We start from the raw sequence: 16,826 nt of genomic DNA on the forward strand, positions 1-16,826 counted from the left end.
GAAGTGGCACTGTTGAACACCCCCCCCCCTCCCCTCCCCTGTTAGTGCTCCTAAGAACACTAAGGATAAGGCTAGTTGTACACACCTGGAGAGCATCAGGTGTGTCAGCAAACATGAACACGGCTTTAGGGAAGGGGAATCATGCCTGACAAACCTACTCGAGTTCCGCGCTACAGTAACGAAAGTAAGGCCCGACAGAGAAGGTTGGGCAGCCTGTGTAATTTTTGGACTGCCAGAAAGCCTTCGATACAGTCCTAACAATAGATTACTACACAAATTCTAGAGAAAGGCGAGAGCAAGCGGGAAAAGCATTAACAAAGGTAAAGGGTTACCTGTACCTTTGTTGACTTTAAGACAGGAGTCAGAGCAATGGTAAGGGGACGAGAAATCGGACTGGCGTAACAGGCGGAGTCCCTCAAGGATCGCTGTTGCGACCCATACTAATGTCCATTTATGCAAATGACCTGTTTGCAGGAGTTGAGTCTTATATGTCGATACTTGCAGATGATGCAACACTAATGAAGACAGTTGTGACAGATGAGGATGTACGATTCTCCAATAACAATTAAACAAGCTACAAAGTAGGTCACAGAAATGGCAACTGGAGTTCAACACCAACAAGTGTAAGGTGACGGAAACAGGAACAGGTTCAAAGAGGCGAAAGGACGGTACACAATGAAGGAAAACAACCCCCTTATAACGACTTGAGAAGAAGTCCCAGGAGTGGACCCAACACCGAGTCTAACTCCAGAGGGTCGCGTATAAAGAACAACGTCTAGAACATTCTTCACACTAACAAATGTCAGATCCTTCTGTAACATAAATAATGAGGCGTTTAGATCGCTGTACACCGCCTACGGCAGACCACAGTACGCCGCCCCAGCCTGGAGCCCCACCTAAAAAAACACCCTAACAAATGGAAGGGAACTATCAGGAAAAATGCCAAACAATTACGACTATATAGCACTGAGAAGAGATCAAGGATTTGGGATGGGACGGCGGGATGGAATGGTGCCCAACCACTTGGACGGTCGGGGATTGATCGTCGACCTGCATGAAGCGAGACCGTCGCTCTATCGTCCAGCCCAAGTGGTTAGGCAGGACACAGATGGAAACTGAGTGCCCACATGAGCCACAGGGACGTTAGAAAGACCTTTTTCAGTGTCAGAGTAGTTAACAGGTGGAATGCATTAGGCAGTGATGTGGTGGAGGCTGACTCCATACACAGTTTCAAATGTAGATATGATAGAGCCCAGTAGGCTTAGGAACCTGTACACCAGTTGATTGACAGTTGAGAGGCGGGACCAAAGAGCCAGAGCTCAACCCCCGCAAGCACAACTAGGTGACACACACACACACACACACACACACACACACACACACACACACACACACACACACACACACACACACACACACACACTGTAAACACAAACAAACTACAGTCATTAGCAACATTTTTCTCACATAGTTGCCGATTAAATCACCGTAGAGAAGTCTCAAAGTCTCCGTGGACCCCTGCAGACGTCCTGGAGCCGGCCCCAGCCGGCCCCTGCCTCCCCTCCCCCTTGTCTTGACACACCAGGGGAAGGGGGGGTAACCAGGCCGGCCCGGTTGGCCAGGCCGGCCCGGGTCCAGGCCAGGCCGGCCCGGTTGGCCAGGCCGGCCCGGGTCCAGGCCAGGCCGGCCCGGGTCCTGGCCAGGCCGGCCCGGGTCCAGGCCAGGCCGGCCCGGGTCCAGGCCAGGCGGCCCCACACACAAATGTCCATATTCCGTCAAAAGCGTAAGCCTATACTGGTGGGAGCCGCGGAATATGTTTTTTTCCTCCTGTCTTCAGAGAGGAAGTATGGCGGGTCCTGGCCGGCTGGGAGGACCGGGTCCTAGCCGGCTGGGGCGGCGGGTCCCAGCAGGCTAGGAGCTCCAGGTCCCAGCAGGCTAGGAGCTCCAGGTCCCAGCAGGCTAGGAGCTCCAGGTCCCAGCAGGCTAGGAGCTCCAGGTCCCAGCAGGCTAGGAGCTCCAGGTCCCAGCAGGCTAGGAGCTCCAGGTCCCAGCAGGCTAGGAGCTCCAGGTCCCAGCAGGCTAGGAGCTCCAGGTCCCAGCAGGCTAGGAGCTCCAGGTCCCAGCAGGCTAGGAGCTCCAGGTCCCAGCAGGCTAGGAGCTCCAGGTCCCAGCAGGCTAGGAGCTCCAGGTCCCAGCAGGCTAGGAGCTCCAGGTCCCAGCAGGCTAGGAGCTCCAGGTCCCAGCAGGCTAGGAGCTCCAGGTCCCAGCAGGCTAGGAGGGCTAGGTCCCAGCAGGCTAGGAGGGCTAGGTCCCAGCAGGCTAGGAGGGCTAGGTCCCAGCAGGCTAGGAGGGCTAGGTCCCAGCAGGCAAGGAGGGCTAGGTCCCAGCAGGCTAGGAGGGCTAGGTCCCAGCAGGCTAGGAGGGCTAGGTCCCAGCAGGCAAGGAGGGCTAGGTCCCAGCAGGCAAGGAGGGCTAGGTCCCAGCAGGCTAGGAGGGCTAGGTCCCAGCAGGCTAGGAGGGCTAGGTCCCAGCAGGCTAGGAGGGCTAGGTCCCAGCAGGCAAGGAGGGCTAGGTCCCAGCCAGCCTCCTTCAGAAATGGTTGGGTTGTAATTATATATGCAAATGAAAATGACGTCACAAATTCATCGATCATCGCTAAGCCTCTTGTTTCAACATTCATACATTTATTGCTGTATTTCCCCCCCATCATACACCATCGCTATACAGGAATTAATACAACAATTATTTGCATAAGCGATCAAGGGGAAAAAACAGTACGACCAAAAAAAAAATATCCACATGAAAAAAAAAACAAAAACAAACGTATTTGAACGTTTTTTTCCAGCACTGCCGTGTGATGGAAGGAGGGACGAAGTGCTGTGGGAGGCGGACGAAGCACAGTGAAATGGCGGGGTAAAAACGTCGTACGTCTGGCCGCGGCGGCTAAGCCTGTGCGGGAGGAGGTACCGCCGGCCCCGGCGCCCGCCGCCGCCCTAGCCTAGCGGCAGGCCTGAAAACTGGCCGACAATCCTCTCTCTCTCCCTCTTCCCTACCTTCTCTACCTTCCCCCTACCTGCCTACCTACCTACCTTCTCTACCCTCCTCTCTTTACCTTCCGCCGGCCCGCCTGCCTACCAGCCGACCTGTGTACCTTACAGCGCAGTCTCTCTACCTCCCGTTACTGGTGTTCAGACTCTCTACCTCAACTTTCTATTGAGAGTCCCCACTCTAGTCTGGTCAAGAGTCCCCCCTCCTCCAGCCTGGACAAGAGTCCCCCCTCCTCCAGCCTGGACAAGAGTCCCCCTCCAGCCTGGTCAAGAGTCCCCCCCTCCAGCCTGGACAAGAGTCCCCCTCCAGCCTGGTCAAGAGTCCCCTCCTCCAGCCTGGACAAGTGTCCCCCCCCTCCTCCAGCCTGGACAAGTGTCCCCCCTCCAGCCTGGACAAGTGTCCCCCTCCAGCCTGGACAAGTGTCCCCCTCCAGCCTGGACAAGTGTCCTCCTCCAGCCTGGACAAGTGTCCCCTCCTCCAGCCTGGACAAGTGTCCCCCTCCAGCCTGGACAAGTGTCCTCCTCCAGCCTGGACAAGTGTCCTCCTCCAGCCTGGTCAAGAGTCCCCTCCTCCAGCCTGGACAAGTGTCCCCCCCCTCCTCCAGCCTGGACAAGTGTCCCCCCTCCAGCCTGGACAAGTGTCCCCCTCCAGCCTGGACAAGTGTCCCCCTCCAGCCTGGACAAGTGTCCCCCTCCAGCCTGGACAAGTGTCCCCCTCCAGCCTGGACAAGTGTCCCCCTCCAGCCTGGACAAGTGTTCCCCTCCAGCCTGGACAAGTGTCCCCCTCCAGCCTGGACAAGTGTCCCTCCTCCAGCCTGGACAAGTGTCCTCCTCCAGCCTGGACAAGTGTCCCCCTCCAGCCTGGACAAGTGTCCCCCTCCAGCCTGGACAAGTGTCCCCCTCCAGCCTGGACAAGTGTCCCTCCTCCAGCCTGGACAAGTGTTCCCCTCCAGCCTGGACAAGTGTTCCCCTCCAGCCTGGACAAGTGTCCCCCTCCAGCCTGGACAAGTGTCCCTCCTCCAGCCTGGACAAGAGTCCCCCTCCAGCCTGGACAAGTGTCCCCCTCCAGCCTGAACACGTGTCCCCCTCCAGCCTGGACACGTGTCCCCCTTCAGCCTGGACAAGTGTCCCCCTTCAGCCTGGACAAGTGTCCCCCTCCAGCCTGGACAAGTGTCCCCCTCCAGCCTGGACAAGTGTCCCTCCTCCAGCCTGGACAAGAGTCCCCCTCCAGCCTGGACAAGTGTCCCCCTCCAGCCTGGACAAGTGTCCCCCTCCAGCCTGGACAAGTGTCCCCCTCCAGCCTGGACAAGTGTCCCCCTCCAGCCTGGACAAGTGTCCCCCCTCCAGCCTGGACAAGTGTCCCTCCTCCAGCCTGGACAAGTGTCCCCCTCCAGCCTGGACAAGTGTCCCTCCTCCAGCCTGGACAAGAGTCCCCCTCCAGCCTGGACAAGTGTCCCCCTCCAGCCTGGACAAGTGTCCCCCCTCCAGCCTGGACAAGTGTCCCCCTCCAGCCTGGACAAGTGTCCCCCTCCAGCCTGGACAAGTGTCCCCCCTCCAGCCTGGACAAGTGTCCCCCCTCCAGCCTGGACAAGTGTCCCCCTCCAGGCTGGACAAGTGTCCCTCCTCCAGCCTGGACAAATCCCCCTCCAGCCTGGACAAGTGTCCCCCCCCTCCTCCAGCCTGGACAAGTGTCCCCCTCCAGCCTGGACAAGTGTCCCCCTCCAGCCTGGACAAGTGTCCCCCCTCCAGCCTGGACAAGTGTCCCCCTCCAGCCTGGACAAGTGTCCCTCCTCCAGCCTGGACAAGTGTCCCCCTCCAGCCTGGACAAGTGTCCCCCTCCAGCCTGGACAAGTGTCCCCCTCCAGCCTGGACAAGTGTCCCCCTCCAGCCTGGTCAAAAGTCCCCCCTCCAGCCTGGTCAAAAGTCCCCCCTCCAGCCTGGTCAAGGGTCACCCCTCCAGCCTGGTCAAGAGTCACCCCTCCAGCCTGGTCAAGAGTCACCCCTCCAGCCTGGTCAAGAGTCACCCCTCCAGCCTGGTCAAGAGTCACCCCTCCAGCCTGGTCAAGAGTCACCCCTCCAGCCTGGTCAAGAGTCACCCCTCCAGCCTGGTCAAGAGTCACCCCTCCAGCCTGGTCAAGAGTCACCCCTCCAGCCTGGTCAAGAGTCCCCCCTCCAGCCTGGTCAAAAGTCCCCCCTCCAGCCTGGTCAAAAGTCCCCCCTCCAGCCTGGTCAAAAGTCCCCCCTCCAGCCTGGTCAAGGGTCACCCCTCCAGCCTGGTCAAGAGTCACCCCTCCAGCCTGGTCAAGAGTCACCCCTCCAGCCTGGTCAAGAGTCACCCCTCCAGCCTGGTCAAGAGTCACCCCTCCAGCCTGGTCAAGAGTCACCCCTCCAGCCTGGTCAAGAGTCACCCCTCCAGCCTGGTCAAGAGTCACCCCTCCAGCCTGGTCAAGAGTCACCCCTCCAGCCTGGACAAGAGTCACCCCTCCAGCCTGGACAAGAGTCACCCCTCCAGCCTGGACAAGAGTCACCCCTCCAGCCTGGACAAGAGTCACCCCTCCAGCCTGGTCAAGAGTCACCCCTCCAGCCTGGACAAGAGTCACCCCTCCAGCCTGGTCAAGAGTCACCCCTCCAGCCTGGTCAAGAGTCACCCCTCCAGCCTGGTCAAGAGTCACCCCTCCAGCCTGGTCAAGAGTCCCCCTCCAGCCTGGTCAAGAGTCACCCCTCCAGCCTGGTCAAGAGTCACCCCTCCAGCCTGGACAAGAGTCACCCCCTCCAGCCTGGTCAAGAGTCCCCCCCTCCAGCCTGGTCAAGAGTCCCCCCCCTCCAGCCTGGTCAAGAGTCCCCCCTCCTCCAGCCTGGTCAAGAGTCCCCTTCCAGCCTGGACAAGAGTCCCCCCTCCTCCAGCCTGGTCAAGAGTCCCCCCTCCAGCCTGGACAAGAGTCCCCCCTCCTCCAGCCTGGTCAAGAGTCCCCCCTCCAGCCTGGACAAGTGTCCCCCCTCCAGCCTGGTCAAGAGTCCCCCCTCCAGCCTGGACAAGAGTCCCCCTCCAGTACCTGGAGTCCACACTCGTCAACCACAACCCCCTGGTGAAGGGGGGACTCTTGTCCGGGGGGGCCTCGTAGCCTGGTGGATAGCGCGCAGGACTTGTAATTTTGTGGCGTGGGTTCGATTCCCGCACCAGGCAGAAACAAATGGGCAAAGTTTCTTTCACCCTGAATGCCCCTGTTACCTAGCATTAAATAGGTACCTGGGAGTTAGTCAGCTGTCAAGGGCTGCTTCCTGGTGTGTGTGTGTGTGTGTGTGTGTGTGTGTGTGGTTTCGGAAAAAATAGTAGTTAGTAAACAGTTGATTGACAGTTGAGAGGCGGGCCGAAAGAGCAAAGCTCAACCCCCGCAAGCACAACTAGGTGAATACAAGACGAAGCTGGAGAAGGTTCAAAAGTATGCCACTAGACTAGTTCCAGAACTAAGAGGAATGAGTTGCGAGGAAAGGTTGTGTGAGCTGCACCTCACGTTGCTGGAAGTCAGAAGAGCTCGGGCAGACATGATCACCACATACAAAATCACATGATCACCTGATACGAGCCACAAATTAACTATCCATTCTTCTCTCTGACTTGTTGAGCTCGTTGAAAACCCTGCCTATTGCCACCACTCAGACCTATTGCAAGGCTGGACGAAACTAGGGGGTACCTTGCCCATGGGTGAACAAGGGGGGTGGGGGTCTTCCCCCCCCCCTCTTGACAGGGGCACTGGGCACAAACCCGGCTGACAACTGGGTGTGTAGTCTTTCCTGAATGACTGTTCAATAAGATGGGAACTACCTAATTGCACTTCATTGCATGGCAGGTACACAGAGCCTGGCTATGCAATTTGGCACCCGTCAGTGCGAGAGGTTCAGGAACACATGTAGGCCTATTGTGTTCCACAGCAGGAACTGGAACACATCGTCTCACACAGCCATAGAAGTTGATACTTAATGGTCCCTGTTGACACTGCAAATGGGGGCGAAACTCACCCCCCTTTCAAAATATGGGGACACTTGATCATTGTCCCCATATTTCAAGCTGTCAACTGTATCCTGAGTAAGTGCACATTACTCATGGACTCAAAAGGGGTTGTTAACCTCCAGCTAACCCGAGGCCACCTCACCAGCCCTGAGCAGCAAACCTCCAACTGGGGCATACGCACTCTGGGAGACTTGCACTCACCCTGGGAGACCTACACTCACCCTGGGAGATCTGGGAGACCTATCACTGTTGTAAACACTGAAGGCAGGGGAGACTCCAGATGGGGAAACAGTGTACCTCTTGCACACTCACACTGCCCGAGACCCTATACTACAGCGTCAGTCCACCCAATTCCTCGTAATTGTCGCGACAGTTCTCCACTGTCGTCAAGATCAAGCACAACACTGATACAATGGACACTGATACTACACACTGACTCCCGGGTACATCTATTCGCTGGCACACTGATCAAATAAATTATGCAAAGCAAGCCACGTGAAGATATTAATAATCAAAACTACTAAACTCGTGCTCCAGCTGAACAAGGAGCTACTTGGTACTCTCAGGGGACCACGTCAGAGGACCTACTGGCACGGTAGAATATAATTTCACATCTGTTTTTTAGAGTGCAACGTGAGTGCACGTCATAAAGTTACCAACAAGGAATCTCCAAAGTGCACATGCAGTCATGGACCCTTCTAGGTCCTTTAGTTCAGGACTTAGGTCCGTGTTTTGGGGTATCTCTGGATAGGTTATTGGACGGGCAGTTCAATGGTTTACAATGGCCATTACACACCTACTTCGTAAGGTGCCAGGAGAGGTTATACGAGTCATCATTAGAATTCGGTATTCTAGAGTAGTGAGGGACGGAGCGAGAGGGTGGTTGAAGGGTATGGTAAGTGCCTGGTCATTTGATGTCTTCAATGTGAGGTTATCCCAAGCCTTCCAACTCTCTCAGTAGGTTTTCTCATCTTTAACTGACTTGTATGACAGGTTGTGATTGGTTTATTAAGCATATTGGCTTGTTTGCCATTGACTTAGGCACGAATAGTGCTTAGACACAGGACCCCACATTACCAAAGGAGCGTTGTGTCTATTAAGCGTCATTTTGAAGTCAAAGTCCATCGTAGTGGGACGGGTTCTCAAGCCACCTCGGCCAAATGAAGGGAAGGGAATTATCAGGACAAAGTGCCAAGCCATTAGACTATGTTGACCAGACCACACACTAGAAGGTGAAGGGACGACGACGTTCGGTCCGTCCTGGACCATTCTCAAGTCGATTGTGAGATATATTATGACTATATAACACTGCGAAGGGATCAGGATAAGGATTTGAAATGGGACGGGGAAAGGAATGGTGCCCAATTACTTCGACGGTCGGAAATGAGCGAGTGAGTGCTCCTGGAAACACTAAGTTTCTCTGCACTCTGTATTTAAGTTTACTGCTGTGTGGCACTTCAGAACCATGTCACAGGCATTTCCATTGATTCAAAGTTGTGTTATTGCGACACTGCTGAAGAGACAACCTGTCCTCTTAAAAATAACGTCGCTTTTGGCTGTTTACCCGTAAGGCCGAAAATGGACGTAATTTGAAAATGAAAAAAATGAAAATAAATTTGGGATTTTTTTTTTCAACAACAGTGACTTAAGGGTCCTCTGATAGGTTAGGTGGGCAGGAAATTCTCATAAAGTTTCAAAACGTTATGAAAAACGTTAATTGAATGTTTCCTCTCCTAACCTTTCTGAGTAAGCCGGACGACTCAAACAGAAAACAGGACAGTACGTCACTTTTGTGAGTCGATTTCATTTCAAATTACATCCACTTTTGGCCATAGCGTCGCATACGGCCGAAAAAGACGTTATTTTTAAGAGGACGGGTTGGAAGAGAAGCGAGAGATACTGATCACACCAGAAGTAACGGACTGCCTGTCACTGCCAGATGGTAAATTATTATTTATTTTTTCTTTATTATATAAAACAGTGTTTAAATGCAAATAAAAGAAAAGTTACTGGAGCAACATTTGTGTACAGACGCCAATGCAATACACAATTCAAGTACATAAATACTCATACCCAGAGAACGAGTACCCTTTCTGTACCCTTTCACTGACGCGCACAAATGTTACACTCAGCCTACACAATTGGAACAGAGCTAGGGTACAGAAAGCACACAACACAACACCACACAACAGAAAACATAAAGAAATAATATTCACACATTAGGAACCTCAACAACGGAGGCCGTTACCACCCACCAAAATGTTAAAAATACAAGGAACATAATAAAACAGTAAGTCATTATAAGAGAAATCCTACACCACCAGACAGTAATCCACAGATAAATATATCAATAAAAGAGAACACGATGAAATTGGCTTATACAAGACCGGAATTAACAACAGTCCGAAGTCAGATCTGTACACAACACATTCACAGATCCCTCGGAGAGATCAAGAAGGGGGAGACACCTCCAATCCTTACCACAGGACACATGCACACATAAGGCCCCATATACATAACGGGTCAATAAGGGGTTATGTGGTACCACATAACGGGTCAATAAGGGGTTATGTGGTACCACATAACGGGTCAATAAGGGGTTATGTGGTACCACATAACAACGTTAGACACCGCCCAACAGAACCACAAGGAAGGGCAGATGTCCAACGCACAGACCAAACATAAGCGCATATTATAATACAACTACAATGAGCCAACACACACAACATATAATCAAGCAACAAAGGGGGAAGAACCACACAGAGGGTGTGGTTCACTCCCTGTGCAACAAGACGAAGAATTAGAAGCCTGGTGGCCGAGTGGACAGTGCTCAGGATACATAGTCCTGTGGACCAGGGATCGATCCCCCGGCGATGGCGAAAACAATTTGGGCAGTTTCTTTCTTATTTACCTAGCAGTAAATAGGTACCTGTGAATTAGACACCTGTTACTTGTACCAGGTGTCTCAGAATTAGACTGTACTATATCCAATAGACCTTATTCCACCTGATGCTGAGCACTTTTCCAAAGAGCCCAAACAGCGGGGCACACAGCTCATCCAGCTTTTCAAACGGCGCTCTTCGTACCATCACGTACGGTGTTGACACATACAGGTTGACCACCTTGACGGTGTTCACTCCTCAACACAGTGGGAAGGACTGACTTTCCCATCGATGGATGAACCCCTGGAACACATATTGCTGCTGAAACTTGACCATCACACGCAGGTCACGAATGAGCTGAATACCCACCAAACCCGCCATCTTAACATGGAGCACCTCCACGAGTGCAACACCAACCGACGTATGGTTCACTGATGTAGAAAACTCCAGGCCAACCGAAGACGTCCGCTTTATTAGAGGCATTGTCGACCCCATCCTAGAGCACCTACACCCCGCACCAGGAGGACACCAAACAGGCCTCGTAACACCCACCTGACAACTGACTCCGAGACTTGTGTATTAACTGCAGAGCTAAATGAGGGCACACCCGCACCCTCGACGGCCGGCCGTGGAATCCTCGTAAATTACTGGTGTGATCGTCTGTCAGTGAAAAGATTGAAGGTCATCTTAGTGACATACTAACTATACAAATCCCCACAATTTGTAAGTGGGGAAGATGTGAATCTCGGCTTCCTGATGATTCTGTGTTAAAGTGCAAGACCACCGGCCCTTGAAGTACCATGTCTCAGGACTCACGTGTGGAGTTTGACTCCCGAGCACTGTGTTGTGTCGGCCTTGAGTGATATGTAGTTCCTACATATCACTCGTAGGAACACACACAATAGGAACTATGTAGGAACACACATACTACACACACAGGTGTAGTACTATGCATGTGTTCAGCGGCCACATGCAGCGCTCCGCCAACCGTCTCCCGCACGTGCTTGCTTGCAGTGATGATAGTGGCCACCACCTTGCTACACCGAGTAACCTCGCATGGTCTGGTGCTTGAGGTGAAGGCAAGACAGACAGCCGTCCATACATTGACCAAGTAGCACCACGCTTCCGCAAGATCATGCAGCTGTAACGGGTATGAATGTGATGGAACGGAAGAAGGTCAGCCACTATTGAATAAGTACATTGTCTCTACGATCTCGTGTTGCCTCGTATTGATCCGAGTGATCAACTGTCCGATCAAGTATTCGTCTTTGTACGCCTCACACAGGTAGAGTAGAACGACTGAGGCACACCTTTGTCAAGACCGTCAGTCTGTGACTCAAGTTCAAGTGCGTTTATAGAGACAATAAAATACATCTCAAAAGGATAGAGTAGCTTAGGCTCTTTCTACCCTCTAGTCTGTGTGGTGACACGTAGTTACTTGTTCAAGTGTAAGAGGATTATAGCCTAATCACCCCACACATTTAGGGCCTCTGTGAGCAGTGTCATTTGGTAGCTGTCTTGTGTCTCAGTGACTTTGGTCGTTTCCGTGAACACTGGCGTCTTAGTGACTCATGGAATTACACTCATTCATTCACGTCTCATTCACTTGTGTGTTATTCAACGGCTAAGCTTGGGCTGAGTGACCAGTGTTAATAACACTATTTTTGTCTCAGTGACTTGATTATCTGAGTGTCAGTGTCTCACGCTACTAGTGGCGTGGAAACTAGTCTGTTTCACGCTGTTTCATGCAGCATGGAAACCTGCCGCTGTGCACGTGCTCCATACAAGCTCTTCCTAATGTAACACGGTTCATTACCGTAACAAAAGCTTCCTGTATACTAGAAGTAAGTTTACCGAATAAACATATTTTAAAAAAATAAATGACTTTCCGTCAACCCTTAAGTTGTGCCCCTCTCATTCCTTTACTGCTTACATAACTGGGCACACGCTCTGGGTATCGATGCCCGGCAGCGTTAAACACTTAATTACAAATTCAGTGTGAGCCCCTTGAGTCTTGAGCGCCAGGAGTGTGACCACAGGCTGGAGGAGCGCCAGGAGTGTGACCACAGGCTGGAGGAGCACCAGGAGTGTGACCACAGGCTGGAGGAGCACCAGGAGTGTGACCACAGGCTGGAGGAGCACCAGGAGTGTGACCACAGGCTGGAGGAGCACCAGGAGTGTGACCACAGGCTGGAGGAGCGCCAGGAGTGTGACCACAGGCTGGAGGAGCACCAGGAGTGTGACCACAGGCTGGAGGAGCGCCAGGAGTGTGACCACAGGCTGGAGGAGCGCCAGGAGTGTGACCACAGGCTGGAGGAGCACCAGGAGTGTGACCACAGGCTGGAGGAGCACCAGGAGTGTGACCACAGGCTGGAGGAGCAAAAGGAGTGTGACCACAGGCTGGAGGAGCGCCACGGCCCCCTGGCGGCAGGTATGGTCGCTGGGAGATTAGTATCGTGTCACATTAGTACGTGTTCGGTCAGTATGGTCTTGTTGGTATGGTACTGGATATGCTAAGGTGCATGGAGCCCCGGCTGTCTGGGTTCGAAACCTTCAGGGGTGAGGAGTTTTCGGTATCTGAGTAATTTCAGGGGAGCCACTAGGCACTCTCAGGGGGGAGAGAGTGAGAGAGAGAGAAAAGAGAAAAAATGAGAGAGAAAAAAAAGAGAAAAAAAAAGGGAGAGAGAGAAAAAAAGAGAAAAAAAGAGAAAAAAGAGAAAAAAAGAGAAAAAAGAGAAAAAAAAAGAGAAGAGAAAAAAAAGAGAAAAAAGAGAAAAAAAAGAGAAAAAAGAGAAAAAAAGAGAAAAAAGAGAAAAAAAGAGAGAGAGAGAAAAAAAGAGAGAGAGAAATAACTTCCTTAATTGGAAACAAAACCTCGAACTCCGTCCATCATAGTGTCATGTTCATGGCAGTTGCTGCCCGGAGCCCAGGAGCTAGACACAACTGGTGTCGTCTTTAAGCAATAACAATTCCCCGTTTGTCCTTACCCGGAAGCCAAGAAGTGACTACCCAGCTTCACCTAGCACCGTAGTCAGGTGTGGTGATGGCAGGTGTGGGGGTGATGGCAGGTGTGTGGTGATGGCAGGTGTGTGGTGATGGCAGGTGTGGGTGATGGCAGGTGTGGGGGTGATGGCAGGTGTGTGGTGATGGCAGGTGTGTGGTGATGGCAGGTGTGTGGTGATGGCAGGTGTGTGGTGATGGCAGGTGTGTGGTGATGGCAGGTGTGGGGGTGATGGCAGGTGTGGGGGTGATGGCAGGTGTGGGGGTGATGGCAGGTGTGTGGTGATGGCAGGTGTGTGGTGATGGCAGGTGTGGGGGTGATGGCAGGTGTGGGGGTGATGGCAGGTGTGGGGGTGATGGCAGGTGTGGGGGTGATGGCAGGTGTGGGGGTGATGGCAGGTGTGGGGGTGATGGCAGGTGTGGTGATGGCAGGTGTGGGGGTGATGGCAGGTATGTGGTGATGACAGGTGTGTGGTGATGGCAGGTGTGGTGATGGCAGGTGTGGGGGTGATGGCAGGTATGTGGTGATGACAGGTGTGGGGGTGATGGCAGGTGTGTGGTGATGGCAGGTGTGGGGGTGATGGCAGGTGTGTGGTGATGGCAGGTGTGGTGATGGCAGGTGTGTGGTGATGGCAGGTGTGGTGATGGCAGGTGTGGGGGTGATGGCAGGTATGTGGTGATGACAGGTGTGGGGGTGATGGCAGGTGTGTGGTGATGGCAGGTGTGTGGTGATGGCAGGTGTGTGGTGATGGCAGGTGTGGGGGTGATGGCAGGTGTGTGGTGATGGCAGGTGTGGGGGTGATGGCAGGTGTGTGGTGATGGCAGGTGTGGGGGTGATGGCAGGTGTGGGGGTGATGGCAGGTGTGGGGGTGATGGCAGGTGTGTGGTGATGGCAGGTGTGTGGTGATGGCAGGTGTGGGGGTGATGGCAGGTGTGGGGGTGATGGCAGGTGTGTGGTGATGACAGCAGAAGACAGGAGCAGTACCGAGACTAAACACACTAGTCACTCCTTACAGCCATGAATGGTGATTTTCTCACACGAACACACTCACGGACACACACACAAACACACCACATACACACGCGGACACAAACAATTCGTCAACAAAGGTACTAAAACAGGTACGGGGGGGGGGGGTGGTGTGTGTGTGTGTGTGTGTGTGTGTTTACTAGTTGTGTTTACTAGTTGTGTTTTTGCGGGGGTTGAGCTTTGCTCTTTCGGCCCGCCTCTCAACTGTCAATCAACTGTTTACTAACTAACTACTAACTTACTAACTACTTTTTTTTTTTTTTTTTTTTTTTTTTTCCCACACCACACACACACACCCCCAGGAAGCAGCCCGTGACAGCTGACTAACTCCCAGGTACCTATTTACTGCTAGGTAACAGGGGCACTTAGGGTGAAAGAAACTTTGCCCATTTGTTTCTGCCTCGTGCGGGAATCGAACCCGCGCCACAGAATTACGAGTCCTGCGCGCTATCCACCAGGCTACGAGGCCCCCCTCGTAGTGTGGTGTGTGTGTGTGTGTACTCACGTAGTTGTGTTTGCGGGGGTTGAGCTCTGGCTCTTTGGTCCCGCCTCTCAACCGTCAATCAACAGGTGTACAGATTCCTGAGCCTATCGGGCTCTGTCATATCTACACTTGAAACTCTGTATGGAGTCAGCCTCCACCACATCACCCCCTAATGCATTCCATTTGTCAACCACTCTGACACTAAAAAAGTTCTTTCTAATATCTCTGTGGCTCATTTGGGCACTCAGTTTCCACCTGTGTCCCCTTGTGCGTGTTCCCCTTGTGTTAAATAGACTGTCTTTATCTACCCTATCAATCCCCTTCAGAATCTTGAATGTGGTGATCATGTCCCCCCTAACTCTTCTGTCTTCCAGCGAAGTGAGGTTTAATTCCCGTAGTCTCTCCTCGTAGCTCATACCTCTCAGCTCGGGTACTAGTCTGGTGGCAAACCTTTGAACCTTTTCCAGTTTAGTCTTATCCTTGACTAGATATGGACTCCATGCTGGGGCTGCATACTCCAGGATTGGCCTGACATATGTGGTATACAAAGTTCTGAATGATTCTTTACACAAGTTTCTGAATGCCGTTCGTATGTTGGCCAGCCTGGCATATGCCGCTGATGTTATCCGCTTGATATGTGCTGCAGGAGACAGGTCTGGCGTGATATCAACCCCCAAGTCTTTTTCCTTCTCTGACTCCTGAAGAATTTCCTCTCCCAGATGATACCTTGTATCTGGCCTCCTGCTCCCTACACCTATCTTCATTACATTACATTTGGTTGGGTTAAACTCTAACAACCATTTGTTCGACCATTCCTTCAGCTTGTCTAGGTCTTCTTGAAGCCTCAAACAGTCCTCTTCTGTTTTAATCCTTCTCATAATTTTAGCATCGTCCGCAAACATTGAGAGAAATGAATCGATACCCTCCGGGAGATCATTTACATATATCAGAAACAAGATAGGACCGAGTACAGAGCCCTGTGGGACTCCACTGGTGACTTCACGCCAATCGGAGGTCTCACCCCTCACCGTAACTCTCTGCTTCCTATTGCTTAGATACTCCCTTATCCACTGGAGCACCTTACCAGCTACACCTGCCTGTCTCTCCAGCTTATGTACCAGCCTCTTATGCGGTACTGTGTCAAAGGCTTTCCCACAATCCAAGAAAATGCAGTCCGCCCAGCCCTCTCTTTCTTGCTTAATCTGTGTCACCTGATCGTAGAATTCTATCAAGCCTGTAAGACAAGATTTACCCTCCCTGAATCCATGTTGGCGATTTGTCACGAAGTCCCTTCTCTCCAGATGTGTTACCAGGTTTTTTTTTTACCAGGGGGGGGTGGGTGGGTGTGTGTGTGTGTGTGTGTGTGTGTGTGTGTGTGTGTGTGTGTGTGTGTGTGTGTGTGTGTGTGTGTGTGTGTGTGTGTGTGTGTGTGGGGGGGGGGGGGGGGGACACAGACAATATACTCACAGGTGGTGGTGGGTGGTGTTGAGGGCCTGGGTTCACTGTCCGGGAGACTATACTGCTTGAAGAGTCACTGCTGATCACCGCTGTCGCACCCCCTGGAGCACTGTGTACGGTGTCCTCGCAGTACTGGGCACAGTCCTCTGCCTCTCACGGTACTGGGCACAGTTCTCTGCCTCTCACGGTACTGGGCACAGTTCTCCGCCTCTCACGGTACTGGGCACAGTTCTCTGCCTCTCACGGTACTGGGCACAGTTCTCCGCCTCTCACGGTACTGGGCACAGTTCTCCGCCTCTCACGGTACTGGACACAGTCCTCCGCCCCTCACGGTACTGGGCACAGTTCTCCGCCTCTCACGGTACTGGGCACAGTCCTCCGCCTCACACGGTACTGGGCACAGTCCTCCGCCCCTCACGGTACTGGGCACAGTCCTCTGCCTCTCACGGTACTGGGCACAGTCCTCCGCCTCTCACGGTACTGGGCACAGTCCTCCGCCCCTCACGGTACTAGGCACAAACAGTAGGTCACTAAGTTCACAATACACTCACCACATGTACTGTGCCCTTAACATGGTGTGGGCCTCACGCCCTCACACCATCACAACAACTGACACTCACCAATCACCAAGAATACCTTAGTCGTCAACACCACCAAAGTAAACTCCCAGTGTATATATTATATATATATGCAGAGATGCTGGGTATACCTCTCAGTCTAAGTTAATCTTCTGGTGTGATCATTCCCCGTCTCACAACACTGCTCAATGGCCCCAAGACGGTCGTTAAGCACCCCTGTCCTCAGGCCAGGCTCCTTACAACCCCAGCCCTCCTCCACCTCCCAAGACTCAGTTATGACTATGAAAGTACTGCGAATAATAGGCTTCTTCTGGCATATAAGTTAATATTATTATATA

General features: G+C 52.8%; 2 protein-coding genes across 3 annotated transcripts in view; one reads left to right on the plus strand and one right to left on the minus strand.

Moving 5' to 3' along the window:
- The window catches only part of LOC123769566 (protein Wnt-5b-like), a 501,917-nt gene that overhangs the window by 362,615 nt on the left and 122,476 nt on the right, over positions 1–16,826 (minus strand). The window contains exon 1 of one of the 2 annotated variants that reach the window (XM_069308692.1): positions 15,920–16,664. The exons of the other annotated variant lie outside the window; for it this stretch is intronic. The gene's annotated coding sequence lies outside the window, so the exon portion shown is untranslated. Of the gene's footprint in view, positions 1–15,919; positions 16,665–16,826 lie in introns of those variants that run through there. 2 annotated transcript variants of the gene reach the window in all.
- Positions 11,091–16,826, plus strand: part of LOC123769700 (fap1 adhesin-like) — a 54,442-nt gene continuing 48,706 nt past the window's right edge. Inside the window, exons 1-2 of the mRNA XM_069308650.1 lie at positions 11,091–11,114; positions 11,964–12,369. Coding sequence (XP_069164751.1) covers positions 11,091–11,114; positions 11,964–12,369 — 430 coding nt within the window. The remainder of the gene's footprint in view (positions 11,115–11,963; positions 12,370–16,826) is intronic.

This window comes from Procambarus clarkii, chromosome 63 (genome assembly GCF_040958095.1).
Source record: "Procambarus clarkii isolate CNS0578487 chromosome 63, FALCON_Pclarkii_2.0, whole genome shotgun sequence".
Taxonomy (NCBI): domain Eukaryota; kingdom Metazoa; phylum Arthropoda; class Malacostraca; order Decapoda; family Cambaridae; genus Procambarus; species Procambarus clarkii.